Source organism: Drosophila novamexicana, unplaced genomic scaffold (genome assembly GCF_003285875.2).
Source record: "Drosophila novamexicana strain 15010-1031.04,08,12 unplaced genomic scaffold, DnovRS2.1 tig00004560-arrow-pilon, whole genome shotgun sequence".
Lineage (NCBI taxonomy): Eukaryota > Metazoa > Arthropoda > Insecta > Diptera > Drosophilidae > Drosophila > Drosophila novamexicana.
The window spans coordinates 383,843-409,593 of record NW_020825054.1 but is presented as its reverse complement, the minus strand read 5'-3'; the positions used below and the strand labels follow the sequence as shown (position 1 = coordinate 409,593).

General features: G+C 42.0%; 6 protein-coding genes across 7 annotated transcripts in view; 4 read left to right on the top strand and 2 right to left on the bottom strand.

Moving 5' to 3' along the window:
• Positions 1-14,855, top strand: part of LOC115770669 (SLIT and NTRK-like protein 1) — an 84,914-nt gene extending 70,059 nt beyond the window's left edge. Inside the window, exon 4 of the mRNA XM_030716036.1 lies at positions 12,847-14,855. Coding sequence (XP_030571896.1) covers positions 12,870-14,147 — 1,278 coding nt within the window. The 5' untranslated portion in view covers positions 12,847-12,869 and the 3' untranslated portion in view covers positions 14,148-14,855. The remainder of the gene's footprint in view (positions 1-12,846) is intronic.
• A 1,048-nt stretch (positions 14,856-15,903) lies between these two features.
• LOC115770795 (kynurenine--oxoglutarate transaminase 3) lies at positions 15,904-17,867 on the top strand. The gene is given in 5 exon segments (XM_030716217.1): positions 15,904-15,948; positions 16,302-16,602; positions 16,693-16,929; positions 16,994-17,178; positions 17,180-17,867. Coding segments are annotated over 4 exon segments (1,251 nt in total). The 5' UTR covers positions 15,904-15,948; positions 16,302-16,398; the 3' UTR covers positions 17,805-17,867.
• Positions 17,868-17,989: 122 nt separating this feature from the next.
• LOC115770711 (cytochrome c oxidase subunit 5A, mitochondrial) lies at positions 17,990-18,736 on the bottom strand. The gene is made up of 2 exons (XM_030716108.1): positions 18,657-18,736; positions 17,990-18,586 (listed from the first exon to the last, which is right to left on the bottom strand). Exon 2 carries the CDS (start codon positions 18,582-18,584, stop codon positions 18,135-18,137), a length of 450 nt encoding a protein of 149 aa, XP_030571968.1. The 5' UTR covers positions 18,585-18,586; positions 18,657-18,736; the 3' UTR covers positions 17,990-18,134.
• A 101-nt stretch (positions 18,737-18,837) lies between these two features.
• Positions 18,838-20,514, top strand: LOC115770710 (uncharacterized protein CG16817). Its single transcript, XM_030716107.1, has 4 exons — positions 18,838-18,977; positions 19,523-19,609; positions 19,679-19,935; positions 19,995-20,514. The coding sequence occupies exons 1-4, from the start codon at positions 18,964-18,966 to the stop codon at positions 20,180-20,182; spliced, it is 546 nt and encodes a 181-aa protein (XP_030571967.1). The 5' UTR covers positions 18,838-18,963; the 3' UTR covers positions 20,183-20,514.
• Positions 20,515-20,710: 196 nt separating this feature from the next.
• On the top strand, positions 20,711-22,176 carry LOC115770809 (nucleoside diphosphate kinase 7). Its single transcript, XM_030716232.1, has 4 exons — positions 20,711-20,888; positions 20,944-21,110; positions 21,174-21,341; positions 21,402-22,176. The coding sequence occupies exons 1-4, from the start codon at positions 20,775-20,777 to the stop codon at positions 22,096-22,098; spliced, it is 1,146 nt and encodes a 381-aa protein (XP_030572092.1). The 5' UTR covers positions 20,711-20,774; the 3' UTR covers positions 22,099-22,176.
• Positions 22,177-22,364: 188 nt separating this feature from the next.
• On the bottom strand, positions 22,365-25,514 carry LOC115770808 (peptide transporter family 1). 2 transcript variants are annotated; one of them, XM_030716231.1, is made up of 7 exons: positions 25,264-25,514; positions 24,955-25,167; positions 23,789-24,023; positions 23,464-23,732; positions 23,199-23,404; positions 22,841-23,146; positions 22,365-22,787 (listed from the first exon to the last, which is right to left on the bottom strand). In XM_030716231.1, exons 1-7 carry the CDS (start codon positions 25,295-25,297, stop codon positions 22,386-22,388), a joined length of 1,665 nt encoding a protein of 554 aa, XP_030572091.1. In that variant the 5' UTR covers positions 25,298-25,514; the 3' UTR covers positions 22,365-22,385. The 2 variants fall into 2 exon arrangements, 1 of the variants encoding a protein (XP_030572091.1); XR_004018901.1 differs by having other exon boundaries at positions 22,708-22,787; positions 22,841-23,141.
• Between the last annotated feature and the right edge of the window lie 237 nt (positions 25,515-25,751).

Sequence of the window (25,751 nt, the reverse complement as noted above, 5' to 3'; positions counted from 1 at the left end):
GCCGCGATGTCAAGAATTGCGGGCTTTTTGATTATGCCAGAATTCATAGCCAGCATCTGAATTTCTACACTTCAACGAAATTCGTAATTTGCGGTTGACTTTACGCGGCTGTCAGTTGTATTATTTGAATGCTAAATGCTTAACGCGATGAACTGCTGCGCAGGTGGGTTGTGTGTGTGCCCCAACCCACTATGTAGCTGAATAGAATGTTGTACTTTGAGCTTCTAGGTGAATCTCACTAATTAAACGAGTCGTAGCTCTGACATGTACTTTTCTTTCTCTAGAATTAAGAGCATGACTACCTAGCTGCAGCCAGTAAGATCCGACCAATCTGGCCAATTAAAATCCCTGCCATTTCTCGACTTTCCACAAGCTATTCACAAGCTAACCTCACACAACGAAAATAAGCTCCAGGCTTATTTCGATTTTCTTAGTTGAGCCGAATGCTTAGCCTAACCTAATCCAATGCAAACTTAAGCTCTTCGACCTTAGCTTAGCTGATGACTTGTTCGAATTGTATAAAAAGCAAGTGCATTTTAGTAAAACTTTCTCTATTAAGGGAAAATCTCATTACCTAAAACGCAAACTACCGGACAAACAGCTAGTTTTGACTTGTGAATTTCATTCATTCTGTATTCTGTACAGAGTAAAATAAAATGAAACAAACTCATCTCACCAGGTTACACAACGCCCGCCGCATCCCTTGCTACCTCTTTGTCTAAAACAGCCTACACAGTTTTTCAAGCCCAACACTTGTAAAACAAAAAGCAATTTACAATGAGAGACCTCGACAATGGGAGGGCTGACGCTGCCTGTACCTCCGCCCAGTAATCCAATGCACAAATGCAATGCCAACCTTGCAACATCAACACCAACAACGCCAGTAACAACAACAACGATAACAACAACGATAACAGAAGTTATACAAATGACTGCAAATACTCAAAGCAAAAACAAAAGCGCAGAAAAAATCCATAAAAAAATGAAAGAGATTTGCCAAAGTCATTTGGCAAGTGGCGAGCAACGAGACGAATGGGGCTACGGCGAGTGAAACGTAACGAGACGCAAGTAACGAGTGGCAAGAAACAATTTGCGGCGAGCAACAAAAGACAAGCGACGAACTGCAAACAAAGCAACGACAGCTACAACAAAAACTCTTAAGTATTCCGAATAAAAGAGCTGAAAGGCTAAGCTTACAAAGCAAATACTAAAGCAGAAAACGAGAGAAAAAAAAAACAAAAAAAAAAAAACCAAAAAGCAAAAAGAAAAATAAGAAGAACTCCACGGTTCGCAGAATTTCTACATTTAATATTATGAAACTAAGATCGTTATAGAAGAGAGTACTTGCATATATAATTTGAAACAGTGTGCAAATATGTGAGAGATAAATATGCGAGTCTCCCATTAAGCATATGGGAATATCGCTTGCTTACATTTTGTTGTATGAGAGCAAAGCAAAGCGTTGCGAGTAGCTGGTAAAAAACCATTTTGCCAAAAGGCGAGAAACATTCACGATAATTAAAAATATTTTTATGGTATTGTATTTCGAAAACTTGGGCGGCTTGGCGTTAGCTATAAAATAAAAGACACTTGATCCGTATATACGTTTTTATTCAAATTTGGCAGCTTCATGTTTGAAAATCTACGATATACAGCAATTCGATTTGTATCGATTGATTTTTAGCTGACGTAGTAATCGAGTATCGGATACAAATTTGTACTGCGCGGGCATTTGGAGCACAATCGTTCAAGTCTTTTAGCTTTTTTGGGTTATGAGATAGACTAGTTCATAAATCGGACAGACGGACGGATGCACAGTCGGACATTCGGACGAGCAGACCGACATGGCTAGATCGACTCAGCTATTGATGCTGACCAAGAATATATATACTTTAAAGGGTAGTAAATGCTTCCTTTCTGCCTGTTACATACACTTGCACAAAACCATTATACCCATTTTCAATAGACCCCTATATGTTCTCAAATAACTTAACAGAAGTATTTAAATTTCCATTTACTCCCTAAAGATGGTATCTTCTGAAGAGTTCCACTAGGACACAAACTCAACATTCGGCAGTCGTAGCTGACATTTGCCCATATAAAGTTTCTCGAAAAAGCCAACTAATTTTAAATAGAGCACAATAGACTCCTGACGCCCTTTTGTGACCAATCAATCTTGTGGCCCAGTCCTGGCCAATCCAAACAGCCTGACCATATGCCTGGCCATGTCCATGTCCATGTCCACATGGAAGCATGGTTATGCCGGCTGCTACTTCATCTTCATTCATTTCGCCAATTGCTTTGGCGTTGGCTTTTGCCAGCTTTTCCATTTTTTTTTTTGACTGGGAAAATGCGTGCATGTCGACGATGGCGACAATTGCAAATATTTTGCAATTTTCCTGTTTTGCTAGTTGGCCCTTTCTCTTAGCCCGTTTCTTCGTGCTTCTTCCGCTTCTTTCTGTTTCAGCTGCTGCCTCTCGCTTTGCATTTCGGCATGGGGATGAGCTAGTAAAAGGGTTGCTACCCTCTGTTTGCTTCGTTGTTTTCCCTGACAAGTAAAAGCACGGGCCGGGGAGCTGGGGGCGTTGACTTGTCATGCTTGAGTGCAGTTGCCTGCAGCGCCGAAAATATGCAACTGAGTGTACATCCGACAGCAGAACCCCCGCTCAGCCAGCCAGCTGGCCAGCCTGCCCTGACCTGCCGTAGCCCCCCGCTCCCCTTTCAGCACACAAGCCGAACGGCTCTGCAATGAAGATTGATCACAGTTGGCGCAAGTTGAGCGCCGTTTGTATAGCCCCAACTGCAATTTTTATTCGTGCCACTTTCCGGCGACCTTCTGCTGCCGCTGCCTGTCGTTTAATATGAAAAATTGCGCCAAATATTTGCGAAGCGCGGCAAAAGATGCAGCAAATGTTAAAAGTGGCGCCCGCTCTAATTGTAAGAATTTGTCAGTATTGTAAAGGGCTTACAAATTAATAGTTGGCCCGGATACTGGGCCAGAGACGCGTTGTGAATTGTTGAGTGTTTGGCTAAATGCCAGCAGCAACTAGCAACTAGCGTTTAAGTCACGTAGTCGCTAATATTTTGTGTAGAACTTTGGAAAAAGGCGACCGATTAAACAGAATGGATTTTGGATATTTATGTACGTATATGCCTTTTCATATACGTGTGGCGTGCGAGATACCTGATATGTATGAGCTTAAAATAATATATAATTTACATATTACTGGAGATATTCCAACTATGAGGGTAAAATGCTCAATCCTTTTGCCCGACACCTAACCTGTCTGGGTAAAATGTTTAGGGATATGGTGAATAATACTTAAGTATACATTTCATGCCCAACAGAAGCTACCGCTCCTATTCAGACACGGGTTGAATATTGTTTCTGTCTGTGTATGTAAATCATATGCATACGAGGAAATATATGAATTGATTGCATTTTGGATAGCGATTCACTAGCTTATCGAATTTCCCCACAAGTTCTCACAGCATTTATATTGGGACTTTGGGTATTTATGAGTTTAATGTTGTCTTATGTGTAATTTTTTCAGCGAAAATAAACAATATAAATTAAATAATGGAATAAATGTGCGAACAAATGTTACATATAAACTCTTACAAAGTTTCTCAAGTTTTTTACAATTTCTTAAGGCAAATAAATGTTTTTCTATTTTTGATTATTTTTTTTGTTTTATGTATTATTCGGATATAATTGCATTTGTAGGCATTCTTGACTAGTTTTTAACACAGTTTAATTGGCAGTAGTTTTCACATTAATGTTCAACGTAACGTATACGCAACGTATACAAAAGTACGTACGCACACACACACACACATAGGCGCAACAATTTGATAAGCTACAACAACAACTCAGACGTTTTAACCTCTTTGTTCGTGTGCATTTCGAGCCAAATTGCCGTGTCGCTGCGGTTGTCATTCTGATGTTGCACAGTGTGCCAAAAGCCAACGAATGTGCAACAAACTGTTGCACGTTCAGCCATTGACTAACGGACTGTCAAAATGACCCCTTGGCCTGTCCCCTTGTTTGGCACTCTGGCCTCTGTGCCCCTCTCCTTTGCCCTTTGCTCGGCTGGCTTTATGGCTGCTGCACTCGCCTTAAGTGCCGCAGGCAAGGTTTTAGCAACTGTCTGCCTCTATATACATATATATATATATATATATATATAGCCGCCACTTCGCCCACATCTTGTTACCTTATTGCAGCGTCGCTCAAAAGCATGCTATTGTTTTTTTATATTCAGTAAATTGTACATTGTAAGGGGTATATTAAGTATAAACTATCCGATTTGGCTAACTTTTTGGCGAGTGCTTCGTTCTGAGATTGTGAAGTGGTATATACAAGAATTATAAATTATTTAAACCAGGCTTAAACTTAATTGACAAGCGGCTTAAAAGCACGACATTTGGTTTTTGGCCACAAATAAAACTTTTGGTAACAAAAATAAACCAAAATAGGTTTGATAGTAGATTTAAAGCATGCTGTAAATATTGTTTGACAATTGTCAAAATGTAATTAGGGGGAAATTTGCTAGACCAACTATTAAACGTATACTAAATATAGCAGATAGGCAAAAGAATAATAAGAGAAAAAACACATTGTCACGACTTTGAAGCGCATTAGAAATAATGTGCATTAAAAATAATGACAAATTAGTTTTGGGACTATTCTTGCCTTTTCACATAATATAGTACATTATACCCGATGCTCAGTTACTTCTACGAGCCACTTGTCAACTGTTGAAGCGCCTTTCTTGCTGGCATCGCATCTTGCTCTACTTCTACTCTTCGCTGTCGGGCTTCTTGTCCCTCTCGTTGACTTTCCATTTCACATTGCCCGCCCCGCCCGGCTGGGTCTGAGCCCGGTGCCAGCTACCCACACGGGAACTGTCCATTTATCTGTTGGACAAAGAGCAAAGGCGCACGGCAAACAGCTAACAGCTAACTACAAACAGTGAAAGAGCCTTGGACGGTCCAGTGAGCCGCCATCCAGGCTTTGGTCTCGACTAGCGAGATGAGATAAGATGAGTGGAGACGGGGCCATGCATGGCAATCCAATTATCATACGCCCCGTGGTAGACGCTCTAATTGGAAACAAACAGCTGAGAGTCAAAAGCTAAAAGCGCCAGCATAAAACATTTGGCAGATTTACAATTCTCAAACAAACGGCAAGTTTTATAAATTTGCCTTTTTCATTATTATTTTTTTCTGTTTTTATAGTTTTCGTTTTATCAGCAACGAGAGCTCAAAAACAAACTCAACAGCTCGACTTGCACACAAATTTCAAATGCAAAATATGCCAAGTGAATGTTAAACAAAAAAAAGCAAACAAATATGAGAAATTCAGGATATCTTCGGCAAGCCGAAGATTTAATACACTTGTAGACATATCTCTTTTGCAGATTTGTGAGAAAATATCTTTGAATACAAAATATGCATAAAATGCATATATGTGAGCATCATAAAGGAACTTATAAATCCCGAGCTTATAAAAGTTATCTTAATATATAGAAAAAGTTTTCATATCAGAACCTACTCTTTGACTGATTCTGGCCGGTTCTGACTGCAACAGAGCGGGGCTATTGAGCGACTAGTTCGCGAAGAAACAAACAGACGGACAGGTCTATATCCACTCGGCTGTTGATGCTGATCTAGAATATATATACTCTATTGGGTCGGAGATGTCTCCTATATGCTTAACACATTTCATGACAAAATTATAATACCCTCTACAAGGGTATGACAAATAGTAGAAAAAAAAGCTGATGCCAGCTCTGCTTCTTTGCCGTTGCCTTTTTCTCGCTCTGCCGTTTATTAAAAATTCATTCAGACTTTTTATAGCGGGTAAATTGATCCACTCCCCGCAAAAAAAAACCCATTTCCCGAAAACGATGAGATCGAAAATACTGTATTCTAGTGTCGAGCTACAAACTAACAGAAACACAGCAAAAAATTCTCTGAAACAGTTTATACAAATTTAGCGGTTTATTGGACAACAAAAAAAGAAAAAAAAAACAAAAATAATAAATAGAAAAACAGTTGTTCATAGAGAGGGCAAAGTTTCCTTTAGAAGCCACAGCAGATGTGGAGCTACTAGAGGGGAGGAATCAAGTTAGACACAGCTTGTTCTGTTCGCTTAAAAATGTTGCGAAAGGAATTTAACTAAAAGGGAAAGCAACAATTTTAAGCGGTTTTAAATATTAGCCGCGTATAGGCCCGACGCAGATATATAAATCGGTACATTGCTTTTTGGCTATAAGCTTTTTATGAGTGGATTCTCTTACGGCATTTTAGAAGGGGCTCAGTAAAAAACGTCCAAAAACTTGGTCGAAAAGTTTAATAACTTTGCATAAACTGTTATCAAGCTAAGAGAAAATTTATTAACAAATTTAAAATTTTATCTAGCTAGCGTTTATCTAGCTGGCGTCCAAACGGAGTCTTTGTCAAAGCTGTATTTAATTTGCAAAATCTTCTGCAATTTCTCTTAAAAATTAATATATTAAACATTCATTATTAGCAACAAGCACAGACCCGAAGAAATCGATTTTTTTCAAACTACCTGGCGCCGAGATGGCACTCCAATGTTCACCTATTTTCAAACCTATCCAAAACTCCAATTTTATTTGCATAACTGTTCAATTTGAACATAGCTGGCGCTCAAGCAGGGACATGGCCCGTAAAGCTTTCTCATAATCATATAACTGTTATTCAATATTTTAGAACTGTAACAGTCGGGTTCAATGCCAATTGTTTTAATGTCACTTCATTGCTAGCTTTGAGTCGCTTACCAAAATAACAAAAGTTTTTGACTTGATAACGCTATTCAGTGCCGACGCCCTCAACGGACGCCTAAAATTATGCAAACGAAAACAATGCTGTGTGTAACAAAAAACCCGAAACAACAACCAAACAAATACCATATTCAAAGAGCTGAATGCAACCCTGTCTCTCCAGGCGTATTCATGGCACGAATTTATAATTCAACGCGACCGCTTTTAATGCAATTTGTAAGTGTCGCGCGTGTTGGCCGCGTTTCAGACCGATTTGCAAAACAGAGAGTCTCTCTAGAGAGCGAGGAGAGCGAGGAGAGAGAGAGAGAGAGAGAGAGAGAGAGAGAAAGACAACTGTTGATGGTGCAAGCGAATCAGCTGCAAGCCAAATGCATATTTGCATGTCGTGTCTGTTTCGATCTGGCAACGCTTTTCGGTCAGGCCGTGCAATTTGTAATTGTCGCCCCACACACGCGCCTTCTCACTCTAGGGTATAAACGCATATTCGCAGACCGCCCTCTCACTCTAAAATGTTTAACAGCGGTTCTGGCAGCCCCTTGAAGTTTGGACTAAAAACTCTCGTCATGGATCGCAACTGACAGCTTTCGGCTGTGTTCAAACACGGATTGCGACTGCTGCTTTATACCATTTTTTGTTGCTTTGTTTTTTGGCAACACGTGCATTTCCACTTTGAAACTCATGCATACATATGTGTATAGGGAATGGTGCGGCGTGTTTTTGGGTTCTGGTTATTTGGCGGCAGACACGACGAAGCGCTTTACTCCAATTACCAATTTGAATTCGATTTTCGCTTTAAAGGCTGGCGTTACCTTACTGGAATGCGAGGCCAGGTGAATGGGTATCGAGAGCAGGTTCAGATTGTGCTCGTACAGAGCACCGGAGCATTAAAAAAGAGGCACTAAGCGACGCTTTTATGGCTCAATAAGTTTCAAAAGCATGGACTGGATGTGAGAATACTTGATTTAAAATTGTTTCGTGTTTAATGCTTCAGTTTCTTTTGCACATCAAATCCACATTCTATCCACAGGCCAACAAACGGTCTTTGCTTAATTTTGTTAAAGCTTGTTATCCATTTGCAACATATGCAAAATCCAAATATCAACCAATAACTTTTAACAGGTTCGGGATCTTAATGCATCCAAAAGTTTTAACATGGGCTCTAAACACAGTCGACATCAGTTTCAGATTTCAGACTTATGGACTAAAATTAGTTGTTCTATCCACTTGTCATCCACAGACCCCTAGCTTGGCACTTCAAGCTTCTGGGCAAATTTTCTCCAATTTTGATTGGACCTCAAGCCACGCACACATGCACACACACATAAATTAAGACATAACCGCACCTCAGATAATTTTTTTACAACTTCCGTGGCGCGAGTTGCGTGCGAAAAGTTTTATAGACACAAAACGAGAAAAACCCACAAAACACTTGGATGTCCCAGTGGCCAAGTTCCCGAATGGCCGAGTGACTGTGCACCCAGTTGCTTTTATTCCGGTATTCAAGTGCAATTAGCAGTCTGCTAATTACTCTAAACGGGCCCGGCAACGTTGGCAATGGTGAACCACGCCCTTAGCTACGTGAGGCACAACTTGACACCGGACTCGGCAACTCGATGCGCGCCGTACTGTAATTTTTACTTCGCGCGGTGCAGTCATAATAAAATTATGAAGCCAACGTGCGCCAATTTTGTATTGCGGCCAGTGGCCGTGCGTCCGCGGGGCACAGACGTAGCAGACGAGACTTGAAGCCACTCAGACAGAGCTTCCTGAATATGGACGTGCACGTGGAGATGGACGCGAACGCGAACGTAGACTTGGACGTGGCTGTGTCCTGTGCGCAACTTTACTAATTGAGTTACACTCGGCTTGTTGGTGACTGCAGTCGCATTTAATTGCATTTCAAAGGAGCTGTCCTTATTGCATTTGCCTTCTGCCACAAAAGCTGACAAAAGAGTATCGAGATAAACCACATAAAATACCTCACCACACCCCACACGCATGCGCCCCATAACCACATAGTTTATGGCTAGGCAACAACAGTTATTTGCCAATTTGCCACTTGGCCGGCAACTTTGGCTGCTTTCTTTTCGGAAAGCAAGAAGCTTTTAAATTTTTTTCTTTTGCTTAATGACTGCAGTGCCAGGACATTTAACGCTTGTTGGCCGCATTAGCATTTCCGTATATCCAGCAATTTCGCGTAATGCAGTTGGCAACACGAACTCACTGCCGTTGCCAAGCAGATTTAAGCTTGCAATTGCAATTTTTAAGCAATTTGCAACACTGGCAAACTGAGGCGTGACTTGGCCAGTACTATAAGAGTCCTCGAAGTAGGCAACAAAGGGCTGCCCTGGTGCGCTCTTCTCGCTGATTCTCAAATAAGGTCAAGTAAATAATTGCAAATAAAAAACATATTTTAAAAAATTAACGGACAAGGAAAATGGCCAAAAATCTGTAGGTTTTAGCACAGCGAATATTACAAAATAGCCGCATAAGCCAGGAAACCGATAGTAGCCAATTAGCGGTGGGGGAAACCGCTGCACTTACTCCTTGGTTTCGTCCTCTGGACTGATGAAGGACTGCCGGGACTCACCAAAGCTGTCTATAAAACAACCGCCGACTCAAGAGAAGTTACCCGATGGATAGACCCCTTGGCCCCCCGGTGGAGTGATAACAACTCTACTGTCATATTATTAATAATTAATTATTATTAAATTATTTATTATATAGAGTGGCAATAGTAAATTCCACATTCGTTCGTTCTATTCGTTGGATGTAACCAATCAGTGTTCCTTATCTAGAACTATATAACTGTTGCAAAACTTGGCCAGCACCACTCTATCCGAGCTCTCTTGCACTTCTTTGATCCACTCTACATTTATGCTCCAATTAGACCGCACATAGACGCTCCACCATCGCGTGTTACAAATTAAGTGCCCACCACCTATCGTTAACTGTAATCCACTTTACATTTCCCAGCTTGTCATCCGCAACCCGATCCCACTTTCCATTTACACTACCTACGCCAAGCCACGTCAAGTGCAACTGTTAAGTGCCTGGGACGAATTATAAAAGGAACGTCTGTGAATGCAAAACGCAAAATTCACTTTTATTTTTTCGTTTTTTACGTTTTACTCATGTGCTTGTTATTATTATTTTATGCGCAAGCAGAAATTGAAGCGAGAGAAAAACAATGCAAAAACGTTCAAAATATAAAATACAAGTTAGAACCTAACGAAGTTTAAATACACTAAAAATAAACGATATAATTTCTAATTTCAAATGATCGAAATAATCATGATGTAGGACCTCCTTTTCGTTAACAAGTTAACTAATTTACATTAGAAGCGCAGCTGAAATTCAGAGGTGTTTCACAACACAGCTACAAGCCACATGTTATATTTACAATGCCTTGTAAAAAGTATAAAAATGGCAGCGCAGTTAGAGAAAGAAAAACATTTGTACTGCCTTATTATTATTGGAGCGAGCTGGTTGGGGTAGGTAACCAAAAACAATGGAGTGAAGTACGTGGAATATTATTGCAACAGTTAACACACACACACACATAAATACACACACACACACACGTAAACCCACTTGAACACGTTGCAAAGTAACAAAAAACACGCGCGAGTTAAATTTTAAGCATGTGCAATTGCATGAATGACTGTGTGTGTAGGTGTGGGTGAGTAGGGGTATGTGTGTGTATTAGTGTTCTGGCTTGTTAGGCAGCCAAACAGGAAGTGACACACACTCATGCACCCCTTCGCTCATACACGCACACTACAAACGCTTGACTTGAAGTGCGCCTCCGTCCGCCATTTTGTTTGGCTTTACAAAATGTTTTATTTTTGCGCTTTCTTTTGTTGTTTTGTTTTGGGCATAAAATGGTGTTTATGCTTTGCTGGTTTCTCCGCAACAATAACAAAATGCAGGTGTGTCAAGTGTGAAGAGTGCACAACGTTAACAAAAAAGAAATGTAATGAAAAACACACCAAATGCAGCAACAACAACAGCCCGTACGCCCGGGCTTTCATGTTTACGTGTTGGTTAACGTCCAAGTGACACACGCCTCTCTACCCTGCTTCTTCTGTTACTTTAGCTTCTTCGACTTTTTACATTTCTCCTGCGCCCCAATAAAGTGTCAATTTGGCCGTAAAATGCGATCTCAAACCCTGCAACATATTTGCCAGCACCAATAATTGGAACTGTGACGATGCGAACAGAGGCCATTAAATTGCCGTTAGCTTTCAATTTGGTGCCAGGTATTGCATGCGCTCATTAGCATTCGATGACCCCTGGCCACAGCTGGACGGACAAACGGCAGCTACGGGGAAGCAATTGAATTGAGAGAATGGACGGCAGGTACACGCAGCAGCGACTAATTGAGCCGCACAGCAGTGGCCACAAAATGCGCTAATCAATGGCCAAGAGAAGAGATAGGCAGAATAAGAGAGATAGCGAGAAATATAGATATATATATATATATGGAGCTGGGCACTTTTACACATGCCCACTTTATGGCAGGCACACGTTAGGCCCATAAAGTCGGCCATATTCGAAAAAAAGTAGTCACCACGAGCTACAGGTATTGGATGGGTACTTAAACTCGTATTGCTCGCAACTGAAGTGGACACGCACTTGAGAAGGCTGGCCTTTCAGTCTAATGTCTAATTCGTTCGTTTCAGAATTTGAACGCTATTTGTTGATTTATTCACTTGTCTATTACTTTGTATTTCTCGCTTATAATTATTCGGATAAATAATAAATGAAATCATATCTAATTTGCTAAGCGCAGGATTTCATTTTTCATTTCACAAAATTTGAATCAAGACTAAAACCCGAACCAAAACATAGATGTGGAAAACTAGATTTTGAAGCGAATTTAAAGACGTTTAGTTGGATTGCACCGCGAACCGAACTACCAACAATTTATTTTTGGGTTCGCACACCTGATTATAATACCGTTTGTAACTGTATAAAACATTTGCGTTGCATTTATGGCCAAAAATAAATTAGGTGGAAGTCGGCGGCCTTGTGAAAATCTTTCTACCAGCAAAAGAAGGCAACTTCAAGCCCGTAATTTGTCTTTGATAAATCGCCCTTTTTTCATAAAATAATTTAAAATCAATATCGCTATCCTAATTAGGAATATTTCACCGTTCCCAGCAAAATTATTAAAATGCCTTTTTGCATGTATAGCCTGGTGCTTCGGCTCTTGCACACATTTGGACGCTATAATAATTTAATAAAAATCGGACTATAAACACTAAAGTTAATCACGGGCGCCTTTCCCTTAGTGTGGTGCTAAGGGAAAAGGTTTTGAACGTAAATCTAGAATGGACTGGACTCAAGATATCTCCCATTCGTGCACTTCCGATTAGAGCACTCATATTGTTTGTTTTTATTTTTGATAGCTATCCAAATTTAAGAATCCTACCTTTTAAACGCATTGATTCTTTTGCTTTAGATTTTAATGTGTTTTTTGGGCACTTTTATGGTTCGTTTTGCGTTTCAGTCAATGCTAAACAAATAGCAATAAAAGCCGAAAAATAATAAGGTTTACTGCTGCCTGCGGTCACATGGAGGCGGGGCACGGTCGGTAGGTGGTGCGAGTGGGTGTTTGAACTTTATGTGGATACCTCGTCAGTTCGCTTGAGTGCCCTTATGGCGTTTATTGTGGCTGGCGCTGCCAAAAACTTTAGCACTAAACAGAAATTACCCATACGCCATGGTTGCCGTTGATTGCTGGCGGGGGGTTGATAGGGAGAGAGAGAAAGAGAGAGAGAGAGAGAGAGAGAGATAGAGAGAGAGAGAGAGAGAGAGAGAGAGAGAGAGAGAGAGATGAAGTTATGCTTGCTCTTATGCAATGTTTAGCCTTTCATAAACTCATAAATCTGCAGGTTGTAAAGCATAAATTTGCCTCCATGATAGCGCTGCCGAGCAGCTGCATGTTGCGGCCGGCTTTTTGGTTTTCAGCTCACTTTAAAATGCATTCGCAACTAATAAAACATTTGCACTTCACTATTAATTGCAGCTCTGTGTCGAAGTGGTAAAGAGATGGCCAACGAACCGCAGGTGCAGCCGCAAATGCTGCTCGTGGCTTTGCTGGCCATTAGCGCAGCTCTGTCGCAGGGCAGCGCCGAGAGCTCGTCCAGCTGCGGGCCCAATTTTCCGGTAGCCTGCTCCTGCGGCAATGAGATGTACGAGAAGACCGTTCAGTTCATTGTGAACTGCACAAATGCGGGTTTGCGCAACACCAGCGTGCTGGAGTACATGCCCGAGCAGGTGGAGATACTCATCTTTACGGGCAACTACATTACGGAGCTGCCGTGGAATGTCTTTGGCAGCATCAATGACTACAAGCAGTTGAAGATCGTGGACATGAGCAGCAATCACATACGCGAGATTCGCGGCAAGAGCTACCATCATGTACCGCACGTGGAGCGGCTCATCCTGAACCACAACAATCTGAGCATTTCGCGCTTTGAGGACGAGGTGAACCACCATCATCCACGCGTTTTCTCCAACTTTGTCAATCTGCAGAGCCTCCATTTGACCGACGCCTTCGAGGATCACAGCTCGCCGCAGCTGAGCGAGGATCTGCACGACATCTTCGTGAACAGCCAGCTGGTCAAGCTGCAAAAGCTGCATCTGGAGCAGAACGAGATTACGCACTTCAAAGATCGCAACGTGTTTTGTGATCTGCCTGCACTGCTCGATCTGCATCTGGGTGATAATCTGCTGAAGGACATTAACTTTGAGGTGCGCTGCCTGAACAATCTGCGCTTTCTCGATCTGGAGCGCAATAAATTTGAGTTTGTCAAGCCCAGCGATATGCGGCTGCTCAACCAGCTGCAGGAACGCGAGAATCGCACCGTCAATCTGGTTGTGGACTTTAATCTGAATCCCTTTGTGTGCGATTGCAAAATATCGCCTTTCCGCACGTGGTTGCAGGCGACGCGTGTACAGGTGCGCAATCAGGATAGCCTCATGTGCTTCCACGGTCTGCAACACGTTGATCCGGCGCCGGCGCACATTCTGCAACTGGACATGAGCGAGTGTGCGGCTGCGATGGAAGCAGCTGCTTCATTCCTGAACATCGCCGAGGATGAACAGCTCTATGGGCAGCTACAGCCGCACATTAGTGGACACACGGCCACATTGATCTTTCTGCTGATTGTGCTCAGCATGATCCTGCTGGGTCTGCTGGTGGCCCTCGTCTATGTCAGTCGCGACAAATTGAAGTACATGATGACACCGGTGTTCGATAATGTGGCCAAGAAAGTACAGTATACGTCGATTAAGGATGAGGATTGCCCGGAAGTGCATGTCTAAGCAGTGCCACAAATCCCACCCACACGTCCATATCAAACAGTAGCAACAAAACTAAGTACAGATACGTTCGTAATTTTTTTTTAATTTTTGCCATTCGCATAGCGCCAAACGTGTGCCATTCACAGGGAACGACGTCTAAGAAACTAACCAACCAGCGCATATCCTTTGAGAAGAACCTCTTCAGTTGACTCTACTCAAAACACACTCACAAACCTATTGTTTGATAGTCCATAAGCGAATTGTTGCATTTAAGGTAATAGTAGAACAACAACAACAACAAAAATGTGGCAAACTCGTTACACGCAATTACTGAAATAATGTTAGCGATTTTCTAAGTAGCATTTAAGCGGTCTTGTTATGCATTCTATGATTTCAATCGGCAAGCAGCCAATAATTTCGTAGCCCGTATATGTACATTCACATATACGAATATAAAAACATACTTACCATACATATATTGTAACAAACACGTTAGTGTTATCTGTGATTTAAGTTTAGTAGCTTTACTTTGTTAAAACTCAAGCAAACGAATATTGATGCATATAAACAACTTCAACCTGTATAACATATGACGTACTTACATATATATATCACTTACACTTATGTTTAAAATACTAATAAATGTTATTAATCATTTGTCAATTGTAATATTCTAATGATTTGTACTTTCATTTTTATGTAATTAACACGCAGTTTTTATAAATAAACTTTGAACATGATTTCGAGTGCCTTAAATACATTTATAGATAGATACTTCACAGCACTAGTGAATAAAGAACAAATTTGTTAATAATTAGGAATTCATTGAAATTTTTGCAACTAGCAAATGAGGGCCTATAAAAACCAGAGTCGAATATACGTCTGTCGGGCCTGTTTATCTCAGAGACTCGACTCAGCTCCTTCTACTGGCCGCGCAGATCAGATTGTTTAAAATCACCGACACCTTGCTACGCCTCCATTAAATTGATTAAAAAACGATATCACAATCCTGTTTGAGAATATTTTCGAGATATTAAAAGAGCTATAAGGGAAATTATAGATTTGATACGACGCAGGACTTGACTGGTAGGATAGCCGGAAAAAATATTTTCGGTGAGTGCCTAGAAAATTAGATTAGAAATTTGCAAATGGAAATTTGAAATTAGAAATTTGAAAAATTTAGTTTATACGTTTCCAGACTAGTAAAATTGGAAAGCTTTTTTCTTATCTTATCGCGCGACCTGCAAACAAAAAGAGACTACATGAGATGGCGCCTATTTCATGTATACAGATAGATCTCAGCTGACAGAGAAGGTCAACGTTTTTTACAGTGAGTCCCATTTTGGAGATCTATGTACAATATATACAGCACTTACTATGTACAGCATTTAACCAAAGAAAATATAAACAATATATTGTCATTGCAAAAAAACTAAATTAATTTTGATCAAATCTTGTTTTCAATTGTCGTGTGCGTCAATTTGTCATGCATGCTTGACCATATAAATATGTTTCTTGGCATATTTAAAAAAAAATATATACATGAAATTGCTAACTGTGTTTCTGGGCGTATATAAATCGGTATTTCATAAAGATTTTACTTTAATTTCCAATACGAAAACGGGAATGGGATAAATTTAAATACTTCAACAAATGTTAAATTATTGAAACATACTTTATTATTTAAACAACGCAAATGCGCGCCTTGAGGCCTGTTTATGCAGCCCTGACACCAGTGTTGAGAAACTTACCTAAACTAGTGATAAGAACAGCTGCTTGAACCTACTGAATCTCAAGCGAGAAAGGCGCGTACATTTTTATGGTAAGCACTCTGTAAATTGACAATCAAGACAATAACCTGGGTGTTTAGAGTAATGGTATACAGTATGCTCTATATCTGACTTCATAAAACTCATAAAAGCTTGGCATGTCGGGCACAATTTACATGAGGGCTACTTTGCGTTGTTCAATGTGTGTGTGCGTATGTATTAGTATAAACAAATTTGCCTTTTTGCGTCGCTTCTATTTTGCTTTTTGTTGTTTCATTATTTCCATTATGCAACGTCACACCAAATCACAGTTCCAGCACAAGTTTTGAATTTAACAACGCACACACGTTAAGGTTTTATACCCGGTAACTTTGTAAACACACATGTCTTCACTTCGGATTCTCAGGAATTATCGACGTGTGTGCGCTCTGCCTCGCCACACTATCTTTGCAATCCACCGACAACAGCACACCTACAAGGTGACCGCGTTCAGCAGCAAAAGCATGGAAAAATTTGATTTACCCAAACGTCTGCAGGGCAGCACGCCCAGCGTGTGGAACGAATATATAGCGCTGGCCATGCAGTACAAGCCCTTGAACCTGGGCCAAGGATTTCCCGATGATGCAGCACCAGAGTATGTCACCAACTCGCTGGCGGACATTGCTAAGGACAAGAATCCGCTGCTGCATCAGTACACTAGAGGCAATGTACGTGATTTAATGGCCTACTAGTATAGGACTATTAGTAATGTATTTGTGCAGGATTCCGAAAGCAACTAATGTGTGTAATATTGTCAGGGTCATGTGCGTTTGGTTCAGGCGCTGTCCAAGCTCTACAGCGGCCTCGTTGGAAAAGAGCTCGATCCGCTAAGCGACATTCTGATAACGTCCGGCGCCTATGAGGCCCTTTACTCTACCATAATGGGCCATGTGGATGAGGGTGAGGAGGTCATCATCATTGAACCCTTTTTTGACTGCTATGAGCCAATGGTCAAAATGGCGAGAGGCGTGCCTCGCTTCATTCCACTAAAATTGGTAAAATTTAGTTCTTTAAGGCTTTGTTTTTAAAATCTTTAAATCAGCTGATTATTTATCCTAGCGTGAGAAAGACGGCCCCATCAGCTCTGCAGACTGGGTCCTAGACAATGCTGAACTGGAGAAGCTTTTCAATGAGAAAACGAAAATGATCATATTGAACACCCCCCACAATCCAACCGGAAAGGTCTTCCATCGCCAGGAACTGGAACACATTGCTGAATTATGTCGAAAGTGGAACGTACTCTGTTTCCGATGAGGTCTACGAATGGCTTGTCTTCGATGGCGTCGAGCATGTCCGCATTTGCACCCTACCTGGCATGTGGGATCGCACGATTACCATTGGTTCGGCGGGAAAAACGTTTTCGGTGACCGGCTGGAAAATTGGATGGGCCTACGGACCCCACGACTTGATTAGAAACTTGCAAATGGTTCATCAAAACTCTGTTTATACGTGTCCAACGCCATTGCAAGAGGGAGTAGCGCGCAGCTTTGAAGTAGAATTGGCGCGTCTGGGAAACCCGGAAAGCTACTTTCTGACATTGCCGCGTGAGTTGCAGCCAAAAAGGGATTTTATGGCCAAATTCTTGAGTGATGCTGGCATGCGACCCACAATACCGGAGGGCGGATATTTTATGTTGGCCGATTGGTCGCCACTGGCACAAAAGCTGGACTTGAGTTCAGAGCCAGACAGGCATCGGGACTACAAGTTCACGAAGTGGATGACAAAGAACATGGGTCTCCAGGGCATACCGCCCAGTGCCTTTTACAGCGAACCCAATAAACACTTGGGGGAGGACTTTGTCCGCTACTGCTTCATTAAGAAGCAGGCTAATCTGGACAAGGCAGCTGAACTGCTAAAGCAGTGGAACTAGAGAGTGTATATATGTGGTGTGCGCATTTAATTTGTTACCCCAATAAACGAATTTGTTTATAAATATCGCATGAATGTGCTGGTACGATTAATCGATTATCATGCATGCTTGAACGTGTACGCAAGAGTATAACCTGCCCATGACACTGTTGCATAACCAAAAAAATCGAAACAAAATGAAGGGGGTTTATGTGTGGTAGCCTTACTCCAATCTCCTTTTTATTTGCAATCCAATAACATGTTCATCCGCACGAAGTACATTGGAATTGTTTGTGTGTGTTTCTTGAATGTGTCAATTAAACTAAAGAAAAACGTTAAAGCAACCGCCGCTTTACATATCATAAACGGACTTGAGAGCCAATTCGGGCTTGTCGTAACCCAGCTCTTCGATAGTCGGCACACCAAGCTCCTTCAGGGTCGGTGTGATCTTCTCCAGCAAGTAGGGATAGAGGGTAGCCTTCTGGTCGCCACATTTGTCCTTGCAGCCCTCTAGCCACCTGATGGCCAGCGCAATGTCGTTGACACGGCGACAGGCCCGCAGTCCAGACTCTATTATCTTTGGGCTGGGCACCAGATCCATGCCAAGCAGGTCATTCATGCCCTTACGTATCTCCCAGCCATCAATGCCCTCGCGAGCGAAATATTTCTCGTAACGCTTGTCGAACTCCTCGGCCGATTCCTCGGTGCCGTGGAGGCAGCGCACGGCGGCGATACGCGAAGATGTAACTCCAACGGTGCCGCGCATGGCGTTGGCGAGTTTACCGGCTGTAATGCGCAACATGGCTGTCCAAACAAAAACAATTCAATAGTTTAATTTTTCCAAAATTTTTGTTAAGTAACAGCTCACACTCACTTTTACGCTCTTGCTCTTGATACTTTTCACCCAGATGACAGAACGACTAGTGTTGAATAGTATGGCTAATATTTATCGAATGTGTATAGATGTAGGCTGCTGCCAGTGTTAGCTACACAGTGCTGTGCACTGCATTAACTGTCAGTCGATAAGACGAACGTTCTCGAACACTGTGTGACTTACTGAGCAGTCATTCTCATTTGTGCCCGACAATTTGGCTGAAAATCGCATTTTCTGCTGAAAATATACTTGCGAGCAGTGACCGCGGTTTATTAAATTAACATATAGCCAACGCAACAACAATAAAATGTCGACAGCAGGGTAAGTGCACTAAGAACATGCAGGAATATCGAATTTTAGTTGCCTCAGTTGTCGGCTGCTCTTTTTGTGGCTTCTTTGTGCGACGCGTGCTTTTGCTGCGGGGGCATCGGCGGCGTCTATTTTCTGAAAAGGGCACATCTTAGAGTACTTATTTTTTAATAGTTGCATGTTCGTATACACTTCTCAAGTGTGTTGCCCCCAGTGATATCGGTGGGCGTGTCCAATGCGCAACTGCATTGTATTTTTGGATAGTGCGCGGTGCCATCAGAGTCGCTGACATTTGAGGTTATGTTAAGGTTGGCGCTAATTTTGTTTAAGAGTGTTGCCCCAATGGTTTAATTTTCACGGCATGGACTTTTCATGCAAATTAAGCGCCACATTTTTGCCTAAGCTTGCACTTTGGATTCATTTCTGGAACCGACGATGCCTTGGTTGCTATGACATCAAATACCATCGATACGATAAATACATTAAGCGAACCGTTTCCAACCCGCGCTTCAGATGATTGTTTGTTTATTTAAACAATTCTTTGCTTTCCATTACAGTCCAATTCCTCCACCAGTTTCGTGGGCTCAGCGCAACGACTTGATCTACGTTATTATCGATGTGGAATGCAAGGACATTGAACACAAGTAGGTCTACTCGCTTGAATGAGAAAAAGGAGCATTGATTCAGTTGTCTGCTTTTGTTTTTGAATTCAGAGTGACAGATAACAGCTTCACTTTCAAGGGTGTAAACGCGCTGGATGCCTCCAAGAAATATGAAGTCACATTGAATTTTTTCCATTCGGTTGATCCGGAGAAGGTGTCAAGCAAGAATATTGGACGCTGCCTTGAATTCACAATACCCAAGAAGGAGAGTGGTCCCTACTGGCCCACGCTGACCACGGATAAGACCAAATTGCATTTCCTGAAAGCCAACTTTGCCAAGTGGCGCGACGAGTCTGACGAAGAAGAAGGTACATAATTGGTTTGAGCTTCACACCTGGCTGGTCGAAACTAAATATTTGATTTTCAGATCCTAAGGACAACGGAATGTTTGGCAACTTCCTCAATAGCCCGGGCGGCGATTGGAACAACAAGTTTGATGATTTCAATGTCGACGAAGACGACGACTCTGACGATAACATACCGAGCCTGTCGCAGAACGATGAGGATGAGGACGAAGGTGGGGAGGGTGACAAAGAAAAGAAGCCAGCTGCTTAAGTAGCTAGCTGTATGGGCATTTTTGGAGTAATAGTCGTAGCGTTAGCCGAGGCCCCTATACCGTTAAGTCACACACACACATAAGCCCGCACTCACACACACACACACACCTTCATAAACACTTATTCCAAAACACAAACTTGAGCAGAAAATACGGTATGTTTACGAAAACAGCTGGAAAGGAGCAAGAGATACATTAATTTTACGCTGGATTTTCGCCACAACAACAACAACAACAAATGGAAAAAGCTACAACCAATTCATTGCGAAGTTTCATTTGCAATTTATTAACTTTTTGTTTCCTGTAAATAAAGGGAATTAAAATAAACTAAAAATCAAAAGGTCAAACTTCTATTCACTCGCATGCAATTGTATGGGCTTACAGTATACATAAATCCCGATAAGTTTACTGTAGTTGTGAATGTCTGGCAACTCTGGCAGCATTGTCGCTTTAGCAACGCGGGCAAGAAGAAGCACACTTTTAAATTTTGTTGCCCAAACAAAACATGCATAGTAAAAATAGTCATTCGACAACTGCCACTAGCAGTAAACTCACATTGTATATTAATTATAATCGTACATCAAACAAACAATGGCCGTACAGAGTGGCAGACTTTCTTTTGTAGCCGAATGGTTTCATGTCGAAGCGGGAATAACACGCACTTATCTATTAACATATCATTTAAGCGACAATGCAATCGAAGTGGTAAGTTTTTATTTTACATCACAGCCGCTGCAGCCAGCTAAATTACCGTTTACAGTTTGATCAACGCAGTAAGCGCACCTTTCTGCGCCGCACTAAAATTCCCGAACTTACTACGCGCGATTTCTTTGTGGGCTCCAAGATCAATGTGTTTGGGCGTCCATTCGATATTGTCGACTATGCGGACGAAATAACACGCAACACCTTGGCAAAATACCGCAAGCGGTAAGTCGATTTAATTGGTGTCCATACCTAAGCTGTTGTTTGTTAGCTAACAGCGTTTTACAGCGGATTTGTGCTGCTCAAGAGTAGCATGTGGCCGAAGAACTTGGGCGAGTTTCTCACCACGCTGATTGATAACAAGATCAATATTAACAACGCTTTAATGGTTCAGTTTTCGCCAAAAACTGTCACACAGTTCCTGGCCAGCAAGCAGGATGATGATGTGCACACCTCGTGAGTATTATGAATCCCAAAGCTAATGCACATAATAACCTTAGAAACTGCTTCAAACAGTGTACTGATGAACGAGCTGCTGACAGGACCAGCTATTAGCTTGGAGCTAATAGGTGACAATGTTGCAGAGATCATGTCTGCGTGTTCAAAGTACAACACAGAGAACGCCTCAACCACCATCGTATTGTCGCCTAGCATGCAGCAGCTGTTCGAGCGCGAGGAGGTTCGCTATGGCTTCTATTGCCCGGAACGGGAGGAGAATGTAGCCAAGGACCTAAAATTCTTCTTCGAGGAACGTCACAGCATTATCAAGGAATGTCGTTTTAAGAACAGCACACTAGCCATTATAAAGCCGCACATCATCAAGGACGGGTATCTGGGGCAAATTTTAAATGAAATACTTACATCTGGCTTCAAGATAACAGCCATGCGCATGCTGCTGATGGCGCGTGTTAATTGTGAAGAGTTCTACGAGGTCTATCGGGGTGTTCTACCTGAATTTATACCTATGGTAGCTCAGCTAGCCAGTGGCGTATGCATGTGCCTGGAAATAACCAGCGAGGATCCTGAGAAGAATTCACATCAAGAGTTTCGCAGCTTTTGCGGTCCCATGGATCCTGAAATTGCCAAACTGCTTCGTCCGCACACGTTGCGCTCCAAATATGGCATCTCCAAGGTACTGAATGGAGTTCACTGCACAGATCTGGCCGATGATACAAATCTGGAATTACAGTACATGTTCAAGATACTCGAATGATTTCAATCACCATCGTTTTTATGTTTATTTCTTGTCATTCTCCGTGGGTGTATGTGTGTAAATAAATTACAAGTAATTATATTAAAGAACCTATTCCTATTTCTTTCCTTCCCTTGTTCCGTTTATATTGATATGGTCGAATTTCCGGCATCCAGCGCTTATCCTTAAAATGACTGTAAAAACTGAAGACACTTGGCCACTACACATCTAGACATTTCACACTTTATCGGAACTTGGAACAGTCGATAGATTTAGCCAAATACAATACGGGAGTACAGCAGTTGCAACTACACGCTCCCGCTCCGAATGCTAGAACTGGGCACATTGTCCTGCACATTGGGCAACAACACAACTAAATCTCTTGCATGAATGTCGCTCTTTCGCTCCTGCAGTCCATAGTCATAGGCCAGCAGGGCAAAGATTATGATGCACACCAGCATCAGCATGGCATAAAAGAAATACTCAGCCTTTTGAGAGCTAAGCGCATTTACTTGGGTAACTAGCACCACAATGAGATTACCAAAGGCATTATTCAAAAACCAGGCGGCAGTGACAACAGATTTCATTGAGGACGGCGCCTGCGTAAATGCAAACTGCAGACCCGGAATGGACAGCAACAATTCCCCCAGCATGAGCAGCAGAAATTGTGGAAGCTGCCAGGCAATGTTAATGCTCTGACTTGGCGATTGCTAAAAGAAACTATTATAAATAATTTCGAATTTGGAATGAATTATTAACCCACCATAATGCGATCCTGCAGAATGCCGGCACAGAAGAAGGCGCCAGCTGAGCAAATGCCGCCAATGGTGACGCTATGCAGCGGCTGCAATTCCCAGTGGAACAGTCGACGCAACATTGGAGCGGTCACATATTGCCAAAGGGGAATGATCATAAAGAGAAAGATTGGTCCTACAGCCTTTGCCTGATCCGGCTCTATGGTCACGCCCAAAACTGTGGTGTTCATCATGGCCGCCTGAAACGTCCAGCTGGAGTCCTGCTGTGCGAGCAGCGCAAAGTAAACAGGCAGCGGAATGAACAGCTTGCTAATCTATAAAGATATTTTGCTATAACATGAATGATTGGCAGCGAATCCTACTCACGCGCAACACTTTGGACACATCCGTCACAAAATACACATCGTATAGCCCCACGGCATTGTGCAACCAATAGTTGCATCTCTTGGCGGACTTGCGTCGTCGCCACTTCTCCAGCAGCGCTGCTTTAATGCAGCCGCAGAATTTGAATAGTATATTATCGCCAGACAATTTCTCCGGCTTGTAGAAGCATTTGCCCATCAAAAAGATGACTGCCAAATCAATATTCAATGATCCGGAATGAAGGACTAGAGTTCGCCATGATACTTACCCCAAGCCACCATGAAGGAGCTGCCCAGCGTGCCGAAGACAGCCGGATAGCATGTTGTCTTATCAAAGCATTGCGTGTTGGCGCGCACCAGCGGTGGCAGAATTTTGCTCAAAAAGATTCCAAAATAGTAAACAAAGTAATAGAAGGAGAAATACTCTGTCAAATGGGCGGATTGCTCTGGTAGCTTAAATTGTAGTGCACCCAGCGAAGTGATGCAGGCGCGTACAGATCCATTGCCCACAGCTATGAAGGAGATTGATACCAGCAAACTGCAAAGAATATATGTATTGGGAAGACTCGTAGATTCCCTATGTACCCTACTCACAATGCTATGACGGGCAGGCCCATATATGGAACTGATGTCATGGTCAGCAGAATCCAACCAAAGCCATAGAGAAAACAGAATCCCGATATGGTGCGAATATTGCCCATGTAACTGTCCGCCAGTATGGCACCAATAATGGGACAGAATTGTCCGAAAAAGTTAAATATGTGCAGCACAATCGTGGAGAAACCTTCCGTAAAGTTGAGATCATCGCGCAAAAAGAGCACCAGTATGGCTGGCAAAATGGGTAAGAGAGGCTAATTATTATATATTATTAGTTGCCTTAATTTGGTAACGTTGTTGTTAGCATCGGTGACTCAGCTGAAAGTCTATATTAAATGTTATATAATAAAAATATATTTAATTTTTGGCCTTTCAGTATACTTCGAGGTGCTATGGAACTTTGCTGGTTTATTGTTTATTTAAAATATAATATGATTAAAGATACCAAAATATTTAATATTTAATATTAATTTAATATTTGACCATATTTTAATGATAACATGATGTGGTATAGAATACATTTCAAGTAAAGATGGAAAACAGTTGAGAAAATATTAATTGTATCCAAAATATATACGGAAATTGGGTTTGTGGAAGAGAATTACACCTTAATTTCATTCGTTCAATCTGTTAAAAAAAACCATCTGTGTAAACAGAATAACATGCGTACACAGTATATATTTCACATTTGATTCAATGCTAGTTGGCTCCTCTTATTTTTATAAAATTTAATTGCACAAATGTTAAGACTACAGACCATGATAATAGTCCATTAAATGACTGCACTGAAATCTAGGCCATTTTCTATTACTTCCCACAAGCAAAGTATAATGAAATAGTGCCTAAGAGTTACCCAGAACACCGGGTTACGAGCTACCTTTACAAATCCTAGTTTTCTTCTGCATACACACAAATGGATTAAGGGTATAAGATTAAATATATAACGCTCTTATTGAGAGAAGACCTTGTGATCATCCGCAAAGGCTATCAATAAGACCTCCCATTGTGCATGCATTTCTGCTGTTACTGATAAGCTGGACTTTCGGAATATTTCGACAATACAATGGAAGATTACTGTAAACGACCTAAGGCAACTGCATTGTGCTGCTATAATGTGGGTCACACATCTCAACTTGGACTGTCACCATTCAATTTCTACTTACTGCGCATGCCATTTGCTGCAAAGGCCTCAAAGAACTTGGTGGCCAGTATGAAGAAGACGGCTCGTGGATATTTGTACTCAATGCGTATGTTGGATATGGGCGCAAAACCATAGTTGGGTAACGAGCTGCGTGGGTTTCTTAGCTTTTCGTGCTCCCCAAAATCAGATAATGAACCAACCGATGTCTGGGTGAGTTCCGCAAGTGCTGGCAAGGCTATGAAACCAACGCGAGAGGGAGAGAGAGAGAGTGAGAGAGGCAGTTGATAGAATCTCTGTTGATATCTTCCTTATCTTATCGTTCGAAACTTACTTTCTTCGCTGCCGATTTCCGTGGTGCGGAACATTTTTCAGGTGCTTCGGCTGCTCAACAGCGTCTCGGGAGTAACTTGTTTGTCTTTTTCTATTATGTTAAGCGAGCTCGAGTTACTAGCGCTGTGTCCGATTCGTTAGCCTTGCGGCTTTTGTGGGTCGGCTGTGGTTTTGTGTCTCACAATGTGTTTTGTTTTTTTTAGTTACGTGCGCCCACACCGAGGTCCGTTGCGCACTACAGCAGAGCATCTACTAAGCGACAAGATCTATAGCCGGCGACTGGCTCGTTTCGTAGACAGCGTGCACTCAAGAGCAAACATTGCGATAAAAGCAATAACAAAGCAATTGCATCTTGAGCCTACAAAACAAATGCGACAGGTTATCTCTGTCTTTGCAAGTCATGTGCCTGGCCGTCGCAGCGATAAGCGAAGCCGCGCTCAGTCAAGTAAAGCGAGTCACGGGACTAGCCCTGTGATAAGGATGCTGCAA